The 24,119-nt window shown below is 41.8% G+C and overlaps 2 protein-coding genes across 2 annotated transcripts in view; one reads left to right on the forward strand and one right to left on the reverse strand.

Annotated features, from left to right (window-relative positions):
* Positions 1-319: 319 nt before the first annotated feature.
* LOC117078265 (glycine-rich protein A3-like) lies at positions 320-1,645 on the reverse strand. Its single transcript, XM_033201777.1, is given in 2 exon segments — positions 320-1,062; positions 1,064-1,645. Coding segments are annotated over 2 exon segments (570 nt in total). The 5' UTR covers positions 1,112-1,645; the 3' UTR covers positions 320-540.
* ACSL4 (acyl-CoA synthetase long chain family member 4) overlaps positions 859-24,119 on the forward strand; it is an 83,141-nt gene continuing 59,880 nt past the window's right edge. The window contains exon 1 of the mRNA XM_033201370.1: positions 859-989. The gene's annotated coding sequence lies outside the window, so the exon portion shown is untranslated. The remainder of the gene's footprint in view (positions 990-24,119) is intronic.

The following is a 24,119-nucleotide window of genomic DNA, read 5'->3' on the forward strand; positions in this document are numbered from 1 at the left end:
TTATCAGGGCTCATTTGCAATTATGGTCTTTCCTTTTGAAGCCCTCAGATAGTTCGCTGGAATTTTATTTTAATGGCAATTTCTTGCATATGTTGTAACAGCATTCGTATGACCAGCTTATAAGCAATGATCAGGGCTAGTAAGATGTCACAGAGCTGCGGTGACTTTTCCTTATCAGTTGGGGGTTCTTTTGCCATGAAACCATCGTGGAAATGGAAGACAACGTGAAAATCCTGCGTCCTTGTGATATTTCATCAGTGGGAGTCAGCGGGGATCTTAACGCAGTGAGAGGCAAGATAAACGGATGAGAGGCATCAGCTCAGGCTTACAGGAGCAAGATGTTTTTAGTCAGTGTTTAAGATAGCTCTCTAAAATTGGAGCAGTGAAATCCAAAAACGAGTGTCTTTTGAGGGCAGCTGGAAGATGACCCGAGAGGAACTTTTATCCTGGGGTGGAGTCCTGCGAAGCAAGCCGCAGGTGAGGGCGTGGGCCAGTCCTGCGCCTCACTGCTATTAGGCGCAAGGACATTTCGAAACACACTCAACGACACCAGCAGCGAGCCTCACAGAAGCGGCTCGCCAGCGGGAACAACAACTTGAGGCGAGCCGTTAGCCGCCTCGCCTTCCCCGCAGCGCCCCTCCCTCTCCCCGGGAAGCCCGTTCGGCTCCGCCTTTTCGGCTGACGTCCCGGGCGAGCGGGGGCGGGCGCGTGGGTGGGCCGAGCAGTCTGCAGCCAGCGATTCGGCTGGCTCTGCCACACCACCGCGCGCCCCCGCTCCGCCCGCCCCTCCGGGCGCGTCTTTTCCGGGATCGCGCTGAGCCCCGCCTCCGCCGGCTGTCCGGGTGCGCGCGCGCCGCTGCGGCTTTTTCTCTGGCCTCCGTGGCGCGCTTCTCCTCGTCCCAGCGCTAGCGGGCACGCGGTTCCTTTTTGCGAGCTTCCCGAGTGCCAGGCGCCGGCCGGCTGCGAAGACGCGGTGGGCCGCCCCTCCGGTGAGTATCCCTGGCTGGGGAGGCTGCGGCCCCGGCACCCCTGCCCTGTCGGTATCAGGGCCCCATCTCCAGGGTGGGGACTGGCTTACCTCACCTGAGCCGGGAGGAGGTTGGGTGGGCATTCCAGCTGCTGGAATCGGCTCGCTTTTTTTCTTGAGCTAGGGCTATCTATCCGCTCGCCTCCGCTGGGGCCGGGAAGATTCCCTAGGTTATAGTAACCTCCTGTGATGGAGTCTGGGGTCCTCGGAACCCCAGCCTGCCTCTTCCTGCCGCTCACCGCATCCCGAGGGCTAGAAGTCATCTTCCTGATCGGGGTAGTAGGCTTTGCCACGGCCCTTTCCAGAGGAGACCATGAAGTGCTTGCTAGACCTCCAAACGACCTTTAGGATGCCCCTAAACCTCAACTCCATTTTGTCCCCTCCCAGTCGCTCTGTTAAAGAGGGCCAGGGAGTCTCTCTAGCCCTAGAGGCATCCGCCCTCTCGAATTTGAGGGATGCCCTCGCTTCCGATATCTTCCTTGCTTCCGATATCTTCCTAGCTTCCGTAGGATTAGGTATGTTAGAAAACAGCTGGATCCTGGCGACGCGTGCTTTCCTTCCTTCCCCCACCCCCGTTCTTTCTGTCTACATCCCTGCCTTCAGTGGGTGCTATATATTTAGTATGAGCTTTATTCACTTCCTCTTCCTCTCGTTTGAGTGCCCGAAAGAACTGTGGCTGATGTCTGTAGACACAGAAAAATCTAGGAGAATATGATTCATTGTCTAACCCCATCAAGGGGTTACATATTTTAAATAAGACGTCATTTCTCCTCTTCACTCCAGCATCTCCTCCTTCAAAGGCATTTTTCACCCTCTTGAAATTAATTTGCTCTATTAGCTCTTTTCACCTAAAAAAAGGTCAATCGTCGCCCCGAGAAACAACAGTGAGATGCAAAATAAGGGTAAAATGGCATTGAAATGAATCCCTTTGAAAAAGTAAGCGGTTTGCTTTATTAGTTAATGGTCTCATCAGTGCTTCAGTTTCCTCTTCTGCAAAAATCAGTCTGTAGAACTAGAGCATAACTAAGGTTCCTTCTAGTGTTTTGATTCTAGGACCTCTAAATTCATGCAGGCTGCGTAATGCAAATTTAACCTGATTAAAGCCTTACTTCTCATAGTTGCTTGTCACTTTAGCTTTTCTTTTATTTTGTCTCTAACAAGAAAGACTTTTAAATGTTCTTGATACATAAGACAGCAGGTGGAGATTCAATGATGGTACTGCCATTGAGCATATCAATAAAGATTTTAATAATGTAAGGCCTCTTCCTTAAATTGTAAAATAGCTCATCTTTTGATTGAAACTGCTAAAGTGTAAGACATGTAAGATTCCTGTTAGAATTAACACTCTCTGCCATTTAGGTGGGGGAATGAAACATTAAACTGTCAGTATACTTGTACCTTAGAATAAAGTACCTTATTGTCCTGATATAAGAAATAATTTGACAACTAAAATTCCATGGAAGGTGTAATACAGCAATTGAAAGCTTGAGTAAATTCAGTTTTGTGGGGTTTTTTTTTTTTTTGGAAAACCCCCTATTTAAAAACACAAGTGATTTAGATTAAGATATCTCTTTCAGTATTTTTGGTAGGGGTGAGATGGGTGAAGAAAGAAGAATCTTGTTCAATTCAAAGACAAGAGAAATGAATTGGAACTCTGTAGAGGCTCAGGTTCTAGACCCAGCTCTAGTTAGATATATAACCTTGAACAAGTCACTTCACCTCTCTTAGTGTTTGCATCTGTAAAATAAGTGTCTTTATGGCTGTTGAAATGATCCACAAGTCCCCCAATTTGAATGATATATTCTTAAAATGAATATATATGAGAAATATATATATATACACATACGTGTATATATATATGTATACACACACGTATATAAGGCAATTTGCGTTAAGGCTGTCATAAATCCTGTTATACCAGTTGAGTAGAATGTTTTTCTCAAAGGTTTGTGTATAGTGGTTTCAATTTAGGTATACTTAGTTCTTAATTCATCCTGATTAAATAAATTATTATATGTGAAAATCTGTAAACTCAGAAGCATTTTACAAATGTTGGGTATTATGTTAATTTCTGCTTACAAGTGAAATGTGAGTTATACAGCACTATTTTTTAAACGTCCATGGCTTTTAGAAATTTGTAAGGGAATGGCTGGGTGCGATGGCTCACGCCTGTAATTCCAGCACTTGGGAGGCCAAGGCAGGTGGATCACGAGGTCAGGAGATCGAGACCATCCTGGCTAACACTGAAACCTTGTCTCTACTAAAAATACAAAAAATTAGCCAGGCGTGGTGGTGGGTGTATGTAGTCCCAGCTACTTGGGAGGCTGAGGCAGGAGAATGGCGTGAACCCAGGAGGCCGAGCTTGCAGTGAGCCGAGATCGCACCACTGCACTCATATACTGCCTTACAACTGTAATTGGCTAGGAACTTTAAAAGAATATGTGGGCATCTCATTCATTTATTAATTCATTCAACTGTCTTCTTCCTTCATCTGTCACTTATGTCAAGCCCTCAGTACATGATGGTTAAGAAGACAAACCCTATTCTATGAGTTTATACTTTGGGCTAAGGCCGGGCGCGGTGGCTCAAGCCTGTAATCCCAGCACTTTGGGAGGCCGAGACGGGCGGATCACGAGGTCAGGAGATCGAGACCATCCTGGCAAACACGGTGAAACCCCGTCTCTACTAAAAATACAAAAACTAGCCGGGCGAGGTGGCAGGCGCCTGTAGTCCCAGCTACTTGGGAGGCTGAGGCAGGAGAATGGCGTAAACCCGGGAGGCGGAGCTTGCAGTGAGCTGAGATCCGGCCACTGCACTCCAGTCCGGGCGACAAAGCGAGACTCCGCCTCAAAAAAAATAAAAAATAAAAATAAAAAATAAAAATATACTTTGGGCTGATGGAGATGGTTGTGAGGCATGTGGAGAGACAAATGTACATGCAGTTTATTTTTATTAAAAAGAACAACAGTCAAATCAAGGACAAACAAAATTCTGGAGAAGTTAAGGCTCCACAGGGAAGGAAGATTCGATTCTATTAATTGTAGCCTGTAGACTCTTTGACATTACCTTTTTCTCCATCCTTTCACTTTCAATTGCTGAGCCTTTAGCAAAAATAAAAGCTTTGTTTTTCCACTTCTACCATTGGCTGGTCTTATGTACTCTCTTTCCCTTTTAACTTTTTATTTTGAGATAGTTGTAGATTCACATATAGTTGTAAGAAATAATACGCTTTATCTAATTTCCCCCAATAGTAACCTCATGCATAAGTATCGTGTAACATCACAACTACAGAATTGAAATAGATACAATCCATCAACCTTAACTTAGATTTCATCAGCTTTAATGCAGTAATTTGCATGTGTGTATTTAATTCTACATAATGTTATCACGTGTAGATTCGTATAAGCACCACCACAGTCAAGATACAGAACAATTGCATCACCACAAGGATCCTTTTTGTTGTCTTTTTATAGATGTAGCCATCTCCCTTCATCCCTGACTCCTGGCAACCACTGATCTGTTTTTCATGTCCATAATTTTGTCATTTCAAAAATGCTTATAGAAATGGAATCACACAGTATAAACCTTTGGAGACTGGCTTTACTTCACTCAGCATAATTCCTTGGAGATTAGTTCAAGGAATGTACCCTTTATCAGTGGCTTGTTCCTTTCCATTGCTGAGTGGTATTCCATAATATGGATTTACTGCAGTTTGTTTACCAGTCACCTGTTGAAAGGCAGCTGATGTTTCCAGGGTTTTTGTTTGTTTTACTTATTTATTTATTTATTTATTTATTGCCTATTTTGAATAAAGCTCATATGAACAGTTGTCTACAGGATTTGGTATGAACATAAATTTCTGTTTCTGAAATGCCCAAGAGTGTACTTCTTGGGTGGTATATGGCACTTGCATGTTTAATTTTCTAAGGAACTGCCAAACCATTTTCCAGAGTGGCTGTACCATTTTACATTCCCACTAGGAATGTGTGAATGCTCCTCATCCTTGACAGCATTTGGTGGTGTTACTATTTTTTATTTTAGCCATTCTCATAGGTGTGTCGTAATATATCCTCCTAGTTTTAATTTGCACTTTTCTGATGGCTAATGATGTTGATCATCTTTCCATGTGTTTATTTGCCATCTCTGTATCTTCAGTGAAATGTCGGTTCATGTCTTTTGTCCATTTTCTATTTGGATTTTTTTTTTAACCTGGTGAATTTTAAGAGTTTTTCTTTTTTTTGAGACGGAGTCTCGCTCTGTTGCCCAGGCTGGAGTGCAGTGGCGCGATCTCGGCTAACTGCAAGCTCCACCTCCCGAGTTCATGCCATTCTCCTGCCTCAGCCTCCCGAGTAGCTGGTACTACAGACACCCGCCACCACGCCTGGCCAATTTTTTTTTTTTTTAGTAGCGACAGGGTTTCACCATGTTAGCCGGGATAGTCTCGGTCTCCTGACCTCGTGATCCACCCGCCTCGGCCTCCCAAAGTGCTAGGATTACAGGCCTGAGCCACTGCGCCTGGCCTTTTTATTCTTAATACTAATCATTTGTCAGCTAGTGGTTTGAAAATATGTTCTCCCAGTCCGTGGCTTGTCTTTCCAACCTCTTCACAGGGAATTTCACAGAGCAAAAGGCTTTAATTTGGATGAGGTCCAGTTTTAATTTTTCCTCTATGGACTGTGCTTTTGGTGTCAAGAAATCTTATGAACTTTTGTTATTTAATTTTATTCCTTTCTGTTCTGTATAACATCCATTATTTCTGCAAGCTACTTGAGCATTTTCTCTTTCAACAATTTTAGAGCTCAAATATATTCTGTGAACAAGTGGCCTTAATGGCTTAGAATGTTAATACATATTCACACATGCTCTCACTATATTAAAATGGCTGCCTTAAAAATGCCTACCTCACCAGGCTGTCAAATGAAACATTAAAATTTGTATTTTAAAATTAAATAGATGCATGATATGCTAAAGAGGTTTTTGGTCTCACTTTCTAAATTAAAAATATTTTGGCAAAGCTGTATCATTTTCCATCAAGGATTTTGGTAAGTAATCCAAAAAACAAATTTGTGTTCTTATTTAAATGCAAAGTCTACTTCTGCATTTTCAGTAGTGAAGTTATGATTCATGACCATGTATTTAGCACTCTTTTCTACTCGCTGTTGATTATGAGAATAATGAATAAAAGATCATTGTATTTGACTGTCTAGACTGCATTTTTCCTTTTATAGCAGCTACATAACATTCATTGTAACTGTCTTTTGAAATAAGTATTAGGTTCAAGGTGATTACAGTTTTATATTTTGAAAAATGTATGTGCTCATATGAGAAGGACTTATAGGAAAAGGTTAGTGATTAATTTTGAGAATATTCATTTCTGTAAGGCAGTACTGAAATTATTATTTGTCCCTTCAGTGTTACTATATTTACTCAAATACATGTGCAACGAGGGAAGTAGATTCTTTTTTTTTTTTTTTTTTTTTTGAGACGGAGTCTCGCTCTGTCGCCCAGGCTGGAGTGCAGTGGCCGGATCTCAGCTCACTGCAAGCTCCGCCTTCCGGGTTTACGCCATTCTCCTGCCTCAGCCTCCCCAGTAGCTGGGACTACAGGCGCCCGCCACCTCGCCCAGCTAGTTTTTTGTATTTTTTAGTAGAGACGGGGTTTCACTGGGTTAGCCAGGATGGTCTCGATGTCCTGACCTTGTGATCCTCCCGTCTCGGCCTCCCAAAGTGCTGGGATTACAGGCTTGAGCCACCGCGCCTGGCCGGGAAGTAGATTCTTACTTGAAAAAGATAAAACATTGGTGTAAGGCAGGGGCTGGCAAAATACTGCCTGTGGACAAATCCTGCCCACCACCCGTTTTTGTAAATAAACTTCTCTTGGAATATAGCCACATCCATTCATTTATGTATTTTCTGGCCGCATTCACAATACAACATCAGAGCTGAAAAATAGACCTTATGGTCTGTGAAGCCAATTGTCTTTCTGGACCTTTATAGAAAAAGTTTGCTGACCCCAGAGAGGAGGTAACCTTATAAATTGTTGATTTACACACACACACACACACACACACACACACACACAAAATTTAATAAACTACCCTGACTTTTTATACCTTCTGGTTCCATTTCCAGGTGATACTGTGATTCAGGAGAGTGCATTCATTTTCTTTACTAAGTCTCCAAAGCACTGTGGTCTAGGAGCAGCAATAAGGAATGCACAGAGAATTGAGACGGTTGATTTGTTGTTAAGTGTGGGTTATTTAAATGTGAATGTAAATTTACATGTGTGGCAACCAGTAAGCTGCAGATAGACTAATATGCAGTCTATGATGTCTTTTGGAGACCCTGTTGTGAGCCATAGCGGTAATGAGAGAGCCAGGCATGGTCATGTTTTTGCTCCTGAAACTGCTATGTGATCCTTAACTACATAGTACTAAGAGCCTATCAAACTGAACTTAGACTGTTGGTTTATTATTTTGTTTGTACAACTTCCTTTCTTATAACTAAGCAGTTGATACTTTAGTTCTTTTAAGTGTTCTAAGTGTGATGCTGAAAATGGAAGTTGAGTAAAGACAGGTGGCTGTGTATTTAGAAAGTAATACATCTCCATCTCTCATCATACATAAAAATAACTTAAGGATATATTTTAAAAATCTAAGTATATATTAAAAAAAAAAATCTTCTGGAAAGCGTAAGACATCATAACCCAGTTAAAAAGACAAGTGATGGCTGGGCCCTGTGGCTCACGCCTTTGGGAGGCCAAGGTGGGAAGATTGCTTGAGCCGAGGAGTCTGGGCAACATAGTGAGACCCTGTCTTTACAGAAAAAAAAAAGGCCAGGCATGGTGGCATGTGCCTGTAGTCTTTGCTACTCCAAATGCTGAAGTGGGAGGATCCCTTGAGCCTGGGAGGTCAAGGCTGCAGAGAGCTATGATTGCACCACTGCACTCTGGCTTGGGTGATAGAGTGAGACCCTGTCTCAAAAATAAATAAATAAATAAATAAAAATGAAAAAGCTTCTACATATGCAGTAGAAGCTTTAACTGACCTCCACTGACTCACCACATTGAATAATTTTTATTTCCTTGGTAAAATACAGTGTACACTGAATACTTGGTATTAGTTGGTGGATCTCCAGTACTCCAGTGTGCTTGTGTACCTACCAGTACAGTAAATTTTTTTTGTTACTAAACCTGTATATGTTGGTTGTATTTGTTTGTTTGTTTGTTTGTTTTTGAGATGGAGTTTCGCTCTTGTTGCCCAGGCTGGAGTGCAATGGTGCAATCTCAGCTCACTGCAACCTCCGCCTCCCAGATTCAAGCAATTCTCCTGCCTTAGCCTCCCGAGTAGCTGGGATTATAGGTGCCCACCACTATGCCTGGCTAATTTTTTTTTTGTATTTTTAGTAGAGATGGGGTTTTGCCATGTTGGCCAGGCTGGTCTTGAACTCCTGACCTCAGGTGATCCACCTGCCTCGGCCTCCCAAAATGCTGGGATTACAGGCGTGAGCCACCGCACCCGGCCGTCTAAAAGGGTTTTATACTCACATTACTTTTCAAATGTAAAATCAATGGGCCTGGAGTTAGAGAAAAAGGTCTTGGCCTCTTGGCCCCTTATGGAAAGTTTGAGGCCGGCATGGTGGCTCATGCCTGGAATCCCAACATTTTTGGGGGCCAAAGCAGGAGGATTGCTTGAAGCCAATTCAAGACCAGCCTGAGCAACATAGCAAGATCCTGTCTCAAAAAAAAAAAAAAAAAAAAAAAATTAGCTGGGCGTGGTAGCACACACCTGTAGTCCCAGTGACTCAGGAGGCTGAGACAGGAGGATTGATTGAGGCCAGGAGTTCAAGGTTACAGTGAGTCATGATCACATCACTGCATTCCAGCCTGGGAGACAGAGTGAGATCCTGTCTTTAAATAAAAAAACAAAACAAAAACAAACAAACAAAAAACCCAGGTCAGGTACTAGTGGGTCACGCCTATAATCCCAGCACTTTGGAAGGCCAAGGCAGGCAGATCTCTTGAGGCCAGGAGTTTGAGACCAGCCTGGGCAACATGGTGAAACCCCATCTCTACAGAAAATTGTTGTTATTATTTTTGAGGCGGCGTCTTGCTCTGTCACCCAGGCTGGAGTGCAGTGGCGTGATCTCGGCTCACTACAACCTCTGTCTCACAGATTCAAGCGATTCTCCTGCCTCAGCCACCCGAGTAGCTGGGATTACAGGTGCCCACCACCACACCTGGCTAATTTTTGTATTTTTAGTAGAGATGAGGTTTTGTCATGTTGGTCAGGCTGATCTCAAACTCCTGACCTCAAGTGATCTGCCTGCCTCAGCTTCCCAAAGTGCTGGGACTACAGGCGTGAGCCACCATGCCTGACCCAAAAAATACAAAAAATTAATTGGGCATGGTGGCATGTACCTATGGTTCCAACTACTGGGGAAGCTGAGGTGGGAGGATTGCTTGAGTCCAGCAGGTGGAGGTTGTAGGGAACCGTGATCACTCACATCACTGCATTCCACCCTGGGTGACAGAGTGAGGCCTTGTCTCAAAAAAACAAAAACAAAAATTAGCCAGGCATAGTAATATACACCTGTAGTCCCAGCTACTTGGGAGGCTGAGGCAGGAGGATAGCTTGTGCCCGGGAGGCAGAGGTTGCAGCGAACCAAGGTCACACCACTGCGTTCCAGCCTGGGCAACAAGAGCAAAACCCTGTCTCAGAAACAAACAAACAAAACAAACAAAAAAGCCCCCTCAAAATAAATCAAAACCACACACACAAAATGTTTGGTGAATGAGTGTATATATATATACACCACTGACGAAAGGAAGGTGAAATGTTTGCCATACATATTTTTTATGATCGTTTACCTGAAATTAACCCTTTAAATTATGTAACCGATTGTTCCAAATCACATTAGATAAAAAGGGTTTCTACTGCATAATATCCATAATAGAGAAAGAGCTCCTACAGATCAATAAGAGAAAGGTACCCACTACAAAAAGCAAAAAGTGGCACAAGATTATACGTGGGCATTTCCCAGGAAGATAAGTACTGGTGAATAAAAAAGAAAAGATGTTCAAATTCACTCTGGTTATTAGGGAAATGTAAACCATTTTTCACCAGACAGATTGGCAAGAACTTAATATAATATCCACTTTTAACAAATAGGCATTCGCGGCCGGGCGTGGTGGCTCAAGCCTGTAATCCCAGCACTTTGGGAGGCCGAGATGGGCGGATCACGAGGTCAGGAGATCGAGACCATCCTGGCTAACACGGTGAAACCCCATCTCTACTAAAAATACAAAAACGAGCCGGGCGAGGTGGCGGGCGCCTGTAGTCCCAGCTACTCAGGAGGCTGAGGCAGAAGAATGGCGTAAACCCGGGAGGCAGAGCTTGCAGTGAGCTGAGATCTGGCCACTGCACTCCAGTCCGGGCGACAATAGGCATTCGCATACACTGTTAATGAGAGTTCACATGTATACCTTTTTGCTGAAGAATACCAAAATCATCTCATTTTTAAATGTGCATACATTTTGACCCAATAGTTTTATTAGAAAACAATTCTAGGGAAATATCACGTGTATAAATCTATGTATAAGGTTTTGATGCAGCGAAACTGTAACTGAAAATTTGGCAGTATCCTAAATATCCATCAGTACAGCAATGATTCAAATAATGATAAATTATACTGTGGAATACCGTTGAGCTATTAAATAAAAAAAGGAGAAAAGCCTTTCGGTTAGACCCATATACACTGACATAGGAGTTCCAAAATATGCTGTTAAGCAGGGGAAGAGAGGGGGAGGGAGTCAAAGAACTGTTGTATACCATAATTCCACTTATCTAAAAATAAACCCTTATGTGTATGGGTAATACAAAACAATCTGATTGATACACATCAAGAATAATTATCCCTAGAGGAAAAGGGAGTGGTGTTAGAGGAGGGCAGTATAGTTTTACTTTTTCCCTATACAGTTCTATATTATATGTTATAATTTACAATAACTATTTTGATAGTAGGTATGCAGATTACCAATATGAAACATTTGCACACTGGAGGATGCTTATTATAGGATTCCTTCATTCTACAATGACACTCTACTATAAATGTAATTAAGCCTTGTACTGAACACTCAGGTTTTTAAAAAAATGACGTTTTCTGCTATCAATGAAGTACTATTGGTATTTTCTAAATTTTTGAAACCAAAAATATAAGTATAAAAAAGAATAAAAGCAGTAATTTCATACCCAGAGGCATCCATTGTCAACTTTTTGGTATATATGCTTGTGCTTATATGTATGGACACTTGCATGCACCTGTGCACACATATATCACCTTTCTACAAAAATGGGTTTTTACTGTACATACTGATTTGTAACTTGCTTCTTTAACTCGACACTATATTGTGAGCATCTTGCAGGATCAGTAACTCCAAGTAAGTGAAAAAGACTTTTCTGGGAAAAGACCAGCATCATGCCGTGTAAATATAGTGTTTTAGTTAAAATAACTGGTTTCTAGGACAAACCATAATTAAAAAAAAAAAAAAAGTCATGGTCACCAGAGTAAATAACCAAGGATTTTTAAAGTCTTTATGTTGAATTAGTTCAGTTCTGTTTTGAATTTAACTATGAACGTGTTATTTACATTGTAGTTACCAATGACGATGTAAAAGTGCAATGTATTCAAATATCATTAGGAAGCTTTTTTGGGTGGAGTTTGATTTTAACGAAGAATTAAAAACTGAACCTGAATGGTTATTTTTGTTCAAAGAAAAACCAACTGCTGTGGCTAGTTTTTGGTAGAGGTGTATGTAGTTGTATTTTTTTACAACTTATAAAAGTAAAGAAAATCTAGGTATCTGTAGCAACATTAATCTTTTTCTATGATATCTCAGTTTGTAGTTTATCAAATTGATTGTTAGGAGAACTGTGTCAGATAATTAAGTTTGATTTGGGCAAGTATGTATGCTACTTTCTCTTGTTATCTAGAGATTAAGTATTAAAATGTTTGTGGGAAAGTAGCTTTTTTTTGGGGGCAGAGTCTCTCTCTGTTGCTTAGGCTGGAGTGCAATGGCACGATTTCGGCTCACTGCAATCTCTGCCTCCTGGGTTCAAGTGATTCTCCTGCCTCAGCCTCCTGAGTAGCTGGGATTACAGGCCTGTGCTACCACGCCCAGCTAATTTTTATATTTTTAGTGGAAGAGTGGTTTCACCATGCTGGCCAGGCTGGTCACAAACTCCTGACCTCAAGTGATTTACCTGCCTTGGCCTTCCAAAGTGCTGGGATTACAAGCCTGTGCCACTGTGCCTGGCCAGGAAAGTAGCTTGTTTGTTTGTTTGTTTTCTGTGAGACGGAGTTTTGCTCTTGTTGCCCAGGCTGGAGTGCAATGGCGCAATCTCAGCTCATTGCAACCTCTGCCTCCCAGGTGCAAGCAATTCTCTTGCTTCAGCCTCCTGAGTAGCTGGGATTACAGGCATGTGTCGCCACGCCCGGCTAATTTTTATATTTTTAGTAGAGACAGGGTTTCTCCATGTTGCTCAGGCTGGTCTCGAACTCCCGACCTCAGGTGATCCGTCCACCTCAGCCTCCCAAAGTGCTAGGATTACAGGCATGAGCCACCGCGCCCGGTGGAAAGTAGCTTTTTAAAGGAAACATTCCCCCAAAGAATTTACTTCATTACAGGTGGTATCCCACAGACTGTTTCAGAAGAGACAATAGCAGGATGAAAACTTTCATGGTGAATTCCCGACCTTCTTTTTTATTCCTGTTTTGAAATGGAGTTCCTCATCATCACCATTACAGCTCAGCCATATCTTTGCATTTCTTTGTGGACTTGGTTAGAACTGAATGATTGATTTTCAGCGCGAGGAGTACAAAATAGGGGAGTTGACCTTGCACCAGCCCTGACAGCTGTCTTGAATCCTAGCTCAGTAGGGGTCACTCTTAAGCTGCCGTAGGCATAACAACTTTTACATAGGTGGCACTTCTGGCACTTTGGAGAACATTCTAGTGGTGGGATAGTTCCTTAACCCCTGTCTTATCTCTGTGGTACCCTCCATCTATGCCATTGTTGTTTGGTTACATAAAATGTTTCTGTGGAGTGATTGGCCTATGATTGCAGTGACAATATTTAGTAAAACAGAAGATTTGTTCCTAACACACGTTTTACAGAGCTGATCTTTTTATTGAAAAACCCCTAACCCTAAAGACCATGGTTTTTTGTTTGTTTCTTTGTTTGTTTGTTAGCCTCATAGGGATAAAGTGCTTCCTTATAATCTTGTTTCCAGTTGTCTTCAACTGAGGAAGTCTGTTGACAGTCTTCCTGCACCCCCTTTGATTGAAGGATCACCTTGCTTAGGGTCCTGCCACCTTAAAAGAGGAGGTGGATGCCATACTAGGATATTACCAAAGATGAGGAGGAGTGGCAGTGAACTTACAGTCTATAGCCAGGGTGTACACTGAGTTTTAAAAACCAAGAATCTGAGATCTAGTCTCTACTTAAGAGACATATTTAAACAACAAATTGTAGACTATGGGATTTCTTTTCTTTTCTTTTTTCTTGAGACCGGGTTTCACTTCTGTCACCCAAGTGCAGTGGTGTGACCTTGGCTCACTGCAACCTCCACCTTCTGGGCCCAAGTGATCCTCTCACATCAGCATCCTAAGTGTGGGGACCACAAGTGCGTGCTACCATGCCCAGTTAATTTTTGCAGTTTTTGTAGACACGGGGTTTTGCCATGCTGCTCAGGCAGGTCTCCAACTCGTGAGCTCAAGCAGTTCACCTCCCTCAGTCTCCCAAAATGTTGGGATGACAGGAGTGAGCCACTGCACCTGGCTGACTATGGGATTTCTTAAGCTAAGTAGTATATTGAGAAGTCTGCAGTATTTCATTTGATGATCAGTCTCCAGTGAAAATTTGCAAAATTGAGTCAAAACTGAATTTGTCTTTCTTTTTCAAAGTTGGGATTATTGTTATATAACACTTACCTGTTACCTTAATGACTTCAGTGAGATGTAAGCAACACGTTTTGAAGCAGCTGACTTTGGGTGAAACAATTATTTTTCAACCTGGAGTTGATTTATCCAATTTTGCATCATTCCTAGCAAATTGTAACTTTAAGGTCATATTATTTGTCCAGTCTTTTCTAAATGCTGTAATGTTTTGTCATGAAATCATGGGAAAATGTTACTTTTGCATTGTGAGGAGTGAGTAGGAATTTGGTTAGGACAGAAAACCAGATCTTAGAATTGTGGACTTTGCTTATGACGTCTACCTCTTTAGTTAAAATCAAAGTTGCACAGTTACCTGTTTGAGTTGCATAAAAGTGTTCTGTGGAATGATCCTCTAAGTGATGGTTGTCCAACCTTTTTTTTTTTTGAGACGGAGTCTCGCTCTGTCGCCCAGGCTGGAGTGCAGTGGTGCGATGTCGGCTCACTGCAAGCTCCGCCTCCCGGGTTTACGCCATTCTCCTGCCTCAGCCTCCCGAGTAGCTGGGACTACAGGCGCCCGCCATCTCGCCCGGCTAATTTTTTGTATTTTTTTAGTAGAGACGGGGTTTCACCGTGTTAGCCAGGATGGTCTCGATCTCCTGACCTCATGATCCACCTGTCTCGGCCTCCCAAAGTGCTGGGATTACAGGCTTGAGCCACCGCGCCCGGCCTGTCCAACCTTTTGGCTTCCCTGGACCATGTTTGCAGAAGAATTGTCTTGGGCTACACATAAAATATGCTAACACTAATGATAACTCATGAGCTAAAAAAAAAAAAAAAAAAAAATTAAAGGTGTGTACATAATTTTCACAATATCTACCACCAGAGATAAGCAAAAAAGTCCTCGCATTCAAAGGGTTGGACACGACTGTGAGTATAAACTATTGGCAATTGTGTTGAGTTTGATTTTTGTCCAGGATTGGGGCCATGTCCTGCTATTGCCGGACCATTTTTTTTCCCTTGCTCTTACTAGTACTGCCCCATTGCTGCTGAAAGACCAGGATGCTGTCTGGGCTTGGCACAAGGCTCTGAACCTCAATGTCATTCCCATCTAATTTCAGGTATTAGCAGCCCTGAAAACTGTAAGATGGGGCTGTTGAAAGCATTTTGATATTAATCTTTTCTTGTTCTTTTTTTTTTTTTTTGAGATGGAGTTTTGTTCTTGTCACCCAGGCTGGCGTGCAGTGGCGCTATCTCGGCTCACTGCAACCTCCACCTCCTGAGTTCAAGCAATTCTCCTGCCTCAGCCTCCCTAGTAGCTGAGATTACAGGTGCCCACCACCACGCCCAGCTAATTTTTTGTATTTTTAGTAGAGATGGGGTTTCACCATGTTAGTCAGGCTGGTCTTGAACTACTGACCTTAGGTGATTCGCACGTCTTGGCCTCCCAAGTGCTGAGATTACAGGCGTGAGCCAATCTTTCCTTATTCTTAAAAAAAAATCTGGCTTGTAAGACACGGTCACATAGCCATCAATCAGAGTTAAAGATGTATGGTAAGAGAGAACAGTTTTGTTTTCAAAACTGTCCTCTGTGTTGGCCTTAGTTTTGTCTTTGATGAAAAAGCAAACTAACTTCTTGTATTTTCTTGCTATTCATATTGGTTGCAGCTGCTTCAAGGAGGATTGAATTACTGCCTAGTTTAAAGGTGATAAATATCTTAAATAATCATAGAAATAGCTGCAAAAGGATATCTTAAAGGTACATTACATTGCAGATGCAACAGAAGCTAAATGCATTAGGATACATGGGCAATATCTACTAGTAGGAAATATCAACACTGTTAGGATTACAGCAGTTTTCTTGGCTGACCTTTGTATGGGATACATAACTCTCCTTCCTTAAATAGTATTTCATTGAGATGGGAAAAAAGACTCCTGCTCTGCTTGGGCTTTTTTAGTGCTCTGGCTCTTCTCTTTAAATCTGTTCTTAGAGTTCTTGTTTTGGCACCATGCAAAAGTGCCTTATACTGAGGCATTTTAAGTACTTAAAGAATGAAACTTCCATTGGCTGTGTTACACAGTGGAACTAACCTATTCCAAACTTTACACTTGCTGGAGTATTATAACCAGACAGCAGTGTTGTTTGTAACAGCTGGCTAGTCTGTAGATGAAATTGATCAAGATGTTTTAGTTTCTCAGTTGATGCTTTTCGACTCTGCATTTTTCTTCCTCTATTCTTTCAGAACCTCACTTTTATCCTTTGGCTTTGCATACTCTTCCTTGCCCCAATATTTGAAGGAAGTTTTTAAATAACATTCATTTTCAAAACAAGCCAGGTGATACCTAAGTAGTAACAGGTATAACTGGTTAATTCCAGAGGGTAACTATTATTTTTAACTTTTAAAAAGCATATAATTGTCAGGTTGGGCAATTATTATAGGGTTGAGGATTGCCTCATGTGTGACCTTCTTTTCCTATTCTACCTACATGTCTAGTTCCCTCTGTTAGTCTGTTGTCCACTTAAAATATCAGTTGAACGGTAAGCTCCACAAGGGCAGGGCATAGTGTATACTTACTGAGTATTTCTTGAACAAGTGCATGCACGTGTACCTGTAACTACCCAGGGTTTGGGAAACTAGATTTTTAAAAATATTTTGAAGGAAAAGGGTTGTTACTGGCTATACTTAACTTTTATTTTTTCTCTCCTTAAATCAACATGTTATTCTTCAGCAATGATGTTTACAAAACCAAATAAAACAGAATTAATCGTTTCCCACTTCAGGGAGTCTGTACCCAGTGGGGTGATGTCACTGTCATATTTAGGAGAGGCCAGATGATATAATTGCCTTTATAACTTTCTGTTGCAATTTAAAAGAGCATAGTGACTTACTACCAGAAAAGGTTTGTGCCACCGTATTCTTGCTTATATGTAGGGACCACTTAACCAAATGGATACTTTTGTTTAGATTTTTTAAAAGTTTTAGTTTCATGCCCTCTAGATTTTTAAAATATGATCTTATTATATGATTTATTGTTTTGATCTCTCTCTCTATATTTTTTGAGATGCAGTCGGAGTGCAGTGGCATGATCTCAGCTCACTGCAACCTCAGCCTCTCGGGTTCAAGTGATCCTCCCACTTCAGCCTCCCAAGTAGCTGGAATTACAAGTGTGCACCACCACGCCTGGCTAATTTTTGTATTTTTAGTAGAAACAGGGTTTCACCTTGTTGACCAGGCTGGTCTCGAACTCCTGACCTCAGGCGATCCTCCCACCTCAGCCTCCCAAAATGTTGGGATTGTAAGCATGAGCCACTGTGCATGGCCTCTTTTATAATTTTAATTACAGAAAATTTGTTTAAGATAGTTCGGAGGTCCCGTGTAATGTGCACCCAGCTTCCCCTAATGTTAACATTTTATGTAACACTAGTGTGATACTATTAACTAAACTAAGGAATTTATTTGGATTTCCCTTGTTTTTCTACCAAAATCTTTTTCTTTGGTTTCAGAATTCAAAATTATTATACATGTTTATTTTAGAAAATGTATGTTTATAAAAGCGTAAAACAAAATACAGTAATCTTCCTACCCAGAGACAACTACTGATATTTTTAGTATATATCCCTCATTCTTTTTTTTTTTTTTTTGAGATGGAGTCTTGCTCTGTTGCCCAGGCTGGAGTACAGTGGTATCATCTTGGCTCACAGCAACCTCCATCTCCCAGGTTCAAGTGATTCTCCTGTCTCAGCCTCCTGAGTAGCTGGGATTACAGGCTTGTGCCACCATTCCTGGCTAATTTTTTGTATTTTTAGTAGAGGTGGGGTTTCACCATGTTGGCCAGATTGGTCTCGAACTCCTGACCTCAGGTGATCTGCCCACCTCGGCTTCCCAAAGTGCTGGGATTATAGGCATGAGCCACCACACCTGGCCTCTCCATACTTTTTTACGTGGAGAATATAAATCCATTCCCCCCAAAACTGTTGAGATTCCCTAAAAGACAGGTTTCAAACCTATTTTATGTACTGTTTTTCATTTTGCTTTTTTTTTTTTTTTTTGAGCTGGGTTCTTACTCTGTCACCTGCACTCAAGTGCGGTGTCACAATCATAGCTCACTGCAACTTCGCCCTCCCCAGCTCAAGTGATTCTCCCACCTTAGCCTCCCAAGTAGCTAGGACTACAGGCACTCATCACCACACCCAGCTAATTTTTTTTTAGTGTTTTTTGGTAGAGATGGGATTTTGCCATGTTGCCCAGGCTAGTCTCAAACTCCTGATCTCAAGAGATTCCCGTCCCCCCACCTCAGCCTCCCAAAGTGCTAGGATTAGAGGCGTGAGCCACCACACCTGACCCACATTTTGCTTTTTGAATACTTAGTATAGCATTTAGTTTTTTTGTGAACCTCTTGCCATGTTTGCTGTTTTTAATACATGTAGTTACATAGTCATAGGTTGTTTAATGACAATGACATGTTCTGAGAAATGGGTCGTTAGGCAATTTCATCATTGTGAACATTATAGAGTGTACTGACAGAAACCTAGATGGTATAGCCAACTGTGCACCAAGACTGTATGGTACAGCCTGTTGCTCTTCGGCTACAAACCTGTGCAGCATGTGACTGTATTGCATACTGTAGGCAGTTATAACACAGTGCTCAGTATTTATGTACCTAAATATATCTAAACATAGAAAAGGTACTATAAAACAGTATAAAAGATTATAAAATGGTCCACAGCTGTATAGGGTGCTTACCACGAATGGAGCTTGCAGGACTGGAAGTTGCTCTGGGTGAGTCAGTGAATGAGTGGTGACTGACTGTGAATGCCTAAGACATTACTGTACACCACTGTAGACTTTATAAATACTGTACACTTATGCTACACTAAATTTATAAAACAATTTTTTAGTAATGAGCCTTAGCTTACTATAACCTTTTTAGTTTATAAACTTTTAAATTTTTTTGACTTTTTGATTCTTTTGTAATAACATTTAGCTTAAAACACAAACACACTGTACAAAAATATTTTTTTCTTTATGTCCTTATTCTATAAGCATTTTTATATTTTTAAAATTGATTTTTTTTCTCTTTAAACTTCTGTGTTAAAACTAAGACACAGTCTAAAACAACAACAACAACAGAAAAAACTAAGACACGATCACAAACATTAGCCAAGGCCTATACAAGGTCAGGATCATCAGTATCACCGTCTTTCACCTCCACATCTTGTCCCACTGGAAGTCTTGAAGGGCAGTAACATGCATGCAGCTGTCATCTCCTATAAGAAGAGTGTCTCTTCTGGATGCCTCCTCAAGGACCTGCCTGAGGCGCTGCTTGAGAAGGTGTCATTCTTTTCAGAAATATTGATACGTCCATGGTGGTTTGCTAGATTTGTTCCTTTTTTTATCATAGATATTCATGAATAATGTGCTCTGCTGTGACTTCACTAGTCTATAGGAATTTTTCAGCTCCATTATATTCTTATGAGACTACTGTATATGCAGTCTGTCATTGACTGAAACATTACTATGTGGTGCATGACTGTAGTTTATTCCCTATTTTTAGATATTTTGTTGTTTCCATCTCTTTGCTCAGTTAATTCTTCATGATTTTAAGTAAAAGGCCAACTGTTTGTGTCTTCTCAATCTTTTCCTCCCTAACAAATGAGAAATATGACACTCATCATTACAGTGGCTCAATAAGCCAGTGATTCTAAATGTATGTATATTATGTGGAACCACTTGAAATTGCCTTTTTTTTTTTTTTGTCTGTAGCAAATTTTTTACTATTGGCAATTTTATGTGGTTCAGCCTAATAGCTTAAAAAAGCTTTCTAGGTTATTCTGACCACCCTGCATCCCTGTCCCATCTCTCACTTCCCTGAGAATCTGCATTTAGAGTAGTGAGCTGTTTCTGAAGCCTTTGGACTAGGCAACAATGTTGACAAACTCACCTTCCAGGAGTCTCCGATAAACACAACATCCTGAAGACATATCCTTGTGTTGATGACATACGCAGAGAACTTTAACTATAGTGACTTGCATCTGTGTGTCAATACAATGGAGATAGACTTTTGAGTTTTCACCTAAGCTCTGCAAGAGAGCCTGGTATTCCTCTATCCTGGTTCCATATCTGTAGTGACTAGCTAAGGACAGTGGTGCCACCCAGTGGCACGTTGTAGACAAGCTGCTGATGTTGCTCTAGCACTCTTCACTGTATCAAATTCTTCTTTCCTTTCCCATCCCTTTCCCTTCCCCTTCCCTTCTTCTCTTCTTCCTTCCCTCCCTCCCTCCCTCCTTTTTCCCTCCCTCCCTCCCTCCCTCCCTTTTTCCCTCCCTCCCTCCCTCCCTCCCTCCCTTTTTCCCTCCCTCCCTCCCTCCCTCCCTTTTTCCCTCCCTCCCTCCCTCCCTCCCTTTTTCCCTCCCTCCCTCCCTCCCTTTTTCCCTCCCTCCCTCCCTCCCTTTTTCCCTCCCTCCCTCCCTTCCCTCCTCCCTCCCTCCCTCCCCCCTCCCTCCCTTTTTCCCTCCCTCCCTCCCTTCCCTCCTCCCTCCCTTTTTCCCTCCTCCCTCCCTTTTTCCTCCCTCCCTCCCTTCCTCCCTCCCTTCTTCTCTCCCTTTCTTCCCTTCTCCCTTCTCTCCTCCGTCCCTCCCCTTCTTTCTTTTTGTTTTCTTTCCTTTCTCAGAGTCTCACTCTGTCGCCCAGGCTGGAGTGCGGTGGCGCAATCTCGGCTCACTGCACCCTTCACCTCCCAGGCTCAAGCGATCTTCCCACCTCAGCCTCTGGAGTAGCTGAGACTACAGTCATGTGCCACCACAGCCTGCAAATTTTTGTAGAGACAAGGTTTCCCCATGTTGCCCAGGCCAGTCTCAAACCCCTGGGCTCAAATGATCTGCCCACCTCAGCCTCTTGAGTAGCTGGGACTACAGGCACCTGCCATGGCACCTGGTTTTCTTTTTCTTTCTTGTATGCTCTTCCACATTCATGGTCTCACTTTCCTTTTATTTGCTCTTCCACATTCATGGTCTCACTTTACTTTTATTTTCCCCACCTGTGCCACTGGTATTTATGAGCTTCATTTCGGCCAGCTGATAATATTCAGGGAGCTACACTAGCCACATAATTTTGCTGTGATACCCTTATTTTAATAAAGCTTTGGAATATAGGATGTGAAATAATAAGTGTAAACACACCGAACACACTATCACTCTGCTTATGAAGTCATGGTTCTTACCCAGAATTGGCATCAAGTTTGTTCTTGGTCAGAATGTGGCACTTCTTGGCCAGGCATGGTGGCTCACCTCTGTCATCCCAGCACTTTGGGAGGCTGAGGTGGGAGGGTCACTTGAGCTCAGAAGTTTGAGACCAGTCTGGGCAAGATGGTGAGACCCTGTCTCTACAAAATCTTTAAAAATGAACCAGGCATGATGGTGAGTGCCTGTAGTCCCAGCTACTCAGGAGGCTGAGGCGGGAAACTTGCTTGATACCAGGAATTTGAGGCTGCAGTGAGCTGCGATTGTGCCACTGTGCTACAGCCTGGGCAACAGAGCAGGACCCCATTTCTTTAAAAAAATGCCACTTCTCCTGTTCAATGGTGAGACTCCTAATACATGAGAGGAGGCTCTCCTATGTATTTCAAATGTGGGGAGGCATATACTTCTACTCAGATTGAAAGACAGCTTGTAAAGAAGAGAGTACTGATGGAAAGCTCACTTCTGAAATACCCTCCTTTCACAGGCCCTCTGATCACCCGTGTGGAAAGTAGCCCTCTGGGTCTACTAATCACAGACATCAAAGGAATGATATTCATTTGGTTCCTTTTGCTTAAGTTACCTTTTTTGGTTTTCTTTCTACATAATGTGACTTGTTATTTCATTCCAACTTAATTCCAAAAATATTTCTTCAGCACCTACTGTGAACCAGTACTGTGCTAGGCCCCAGGTATTACAGTGGTTATCAAGACAGACATGACCTCTGCCTCTAAGGAGCTTACAGCCTAGCAGGGGAACAGAAACTTAGACAAGTTTAAGTGCTATTCTGTAGAGTACTTTGAGGTCAAATAGTAGAGGCACCTCACATAACAGGAGGTCAAGGAAGGCTTTCTACATATTTCATTTAAATAAAGACCTAAAGGGAAGCAAGAAAAGGCAGAAGAGAATGTTACTGGCAGAGGGAAAAGCATGTGCTAGAAGCAGAGATGAGAGATTAAGCGTGATGCTTTTGAGAAATTAAAAGAAGTTCAAGTTCATAATGGCTAGAGCTATAAGATCAATCATTTAAGCCTCATGACAGTACCTGTAAGTAATAATATTATCCCCTCCATTTTTATGGTTGTGGCAAATGAGGAAAAGATGTTAAATATGTTGCCCTAGGTCATCCATCTCTAGTAAAGTGGCACAGCCAGGATTTGAACCCAGGTCATCTGGCTGTAGTATATTGGCTCCTAACTACCATACTGGATTGCCGCTGAGCTGGGGCATAGTCTTCCTTAGTAAATGGAATGGTCTGTCTGGTACTACATATCATAAAAAGAGCTGGAGCTTATAGGATCTGGATTAGTTTAGAAATACAGGTTTGCTTTAGTCTTTTATTCTTGATTGGGAATGAACTGCTTCATTTGATATGCAACTCTGAGGCTATTGACACATATTTTCCAGAAAATCATAGATGGGGAATTATACTGGTTACATTTTTATTGCAAAATAAAATTAATGTGAAATATGTATTTCCTGCAAGGCTAGGGTTTTTGTTTGATTATTAACGTTAATTTGGCAATCCTTTTCTCTGATTTTTAAAGTTAGTTAGGCTGAGTGCAGTGGCTATGCCTGTAATCCCAACCCTTTGGGAAACCAAGGCCGGAGAATCACTTGAGCCCAGAAGTTTAATACCAGCCTGGTTAAGATAGTGAGATGCTTACTCTACAAAAAAAAAAAAAATAAATTAGCCGGATGCAGTGGTGAGTTACTAAGTCCTAGTTATAGGAGGCTAAGGCAGGAGGATCCCCTGAGCCCAGAAGTTCAAGGCAGCAGTAAGCTGTGATTGTACCACTGTACTCCAGCCTGAGTAACAAAGCAAGACCCCATCTCTAAAAAAAGAAATAAAAAATTAAAAAATAAAGTTAGTTAGGGGTGAACATAACTTATTAAATAGGACTATAATTTTTTTAAAGTCACAAATTACCCTATACACAGAGATATTTTCTTACAATGCATCTGATTTATCTTATATGTTTTTAAGATACAGTGTGTTCTTTGTGAGATGAGAATTGACTTTGGTTTAAGTCATCAGTTAAGGTGTTAATCTAGATTCTAGAATTAGATTATAAATGTTGCACATAAACTAAGATTGTAGTAATTTGATATAATTGAAACACTTGGAATAAAGAGTCTTGTGTGTATGTGATTAATGGTGTACAGCTGGTGCTTTCATTTACTTGCCATCATATATGACTGTGGATTCAAACAGGAGTTTTTAGTTGGAAGTGTTTTTCCATGAGTGAAGGTTGGCTTCTGCTACTATACCGATGCCATACCTATACTGCCTTGTTCTCTGTGGGACGAAAGTTAGGATACAACTAGGGCCATCATTAGGATATTTTTGCAAAAGAAAGAGGGATTTGATAATTATGCTGGGACAACCACAGGACAGTCCTTGGAAAGCTGGGAAATGTTTCACTTTCATTTTATTTTAATTTAATTTAATTTAATTTTACTTTATTTATTTTATTTTATATTTTATTTTTTGAGACAGTTTCACTCTTGTTGCCCAGGCTGGAGTGCAATGGCCTGATCTTGGCTCACTGCAATCTCTGCCTCCCGGGTTCAAGCAATTCTCCTGCCTCAGCCTCCTGAATAGAGGGGATTACAGGCATGCACCACCAGGCGCAGCTAATTTTGTGTTTTTAGTAGAATGGTTTTTCTCTGTGTTGGTCAGGCTGGTCTCGAACTCCCGACCTCAGGTGATCCGCCTGCTGCGGCCTCCCAAAGTGCTGGGATTACAGGCGTGAGCCACCGCACCCGGCCTTGCCTTCATTTTAACCATTTTATCTGGGGATCAAGTTTGTGACTCTAGCTTCAGAAGTACTGGCTCAACCCAGTTTAGTGAACCATCAACGACAGAGAGATTTCCCTTTGGAGTAAAAATGTTAATTTTTGAGTAAATATTCTATTGTAT

This window comes from Trachypithecus francoisi, unplaced genomic scaffold (genome assembly GCF_009764315.1).
Source record: "Trachypithecus francoisi isolate TF-2019V2 unplaced genomic scaffold, Tfra_2.0 Lachesis_group6, whole genome shotgun sequence".
NCBI lineage: Eukaryota > Metazoa > Chordata > Mammalia > Primates > Cercopithecidae > Trachypithecus > Trachypithecus francoisi.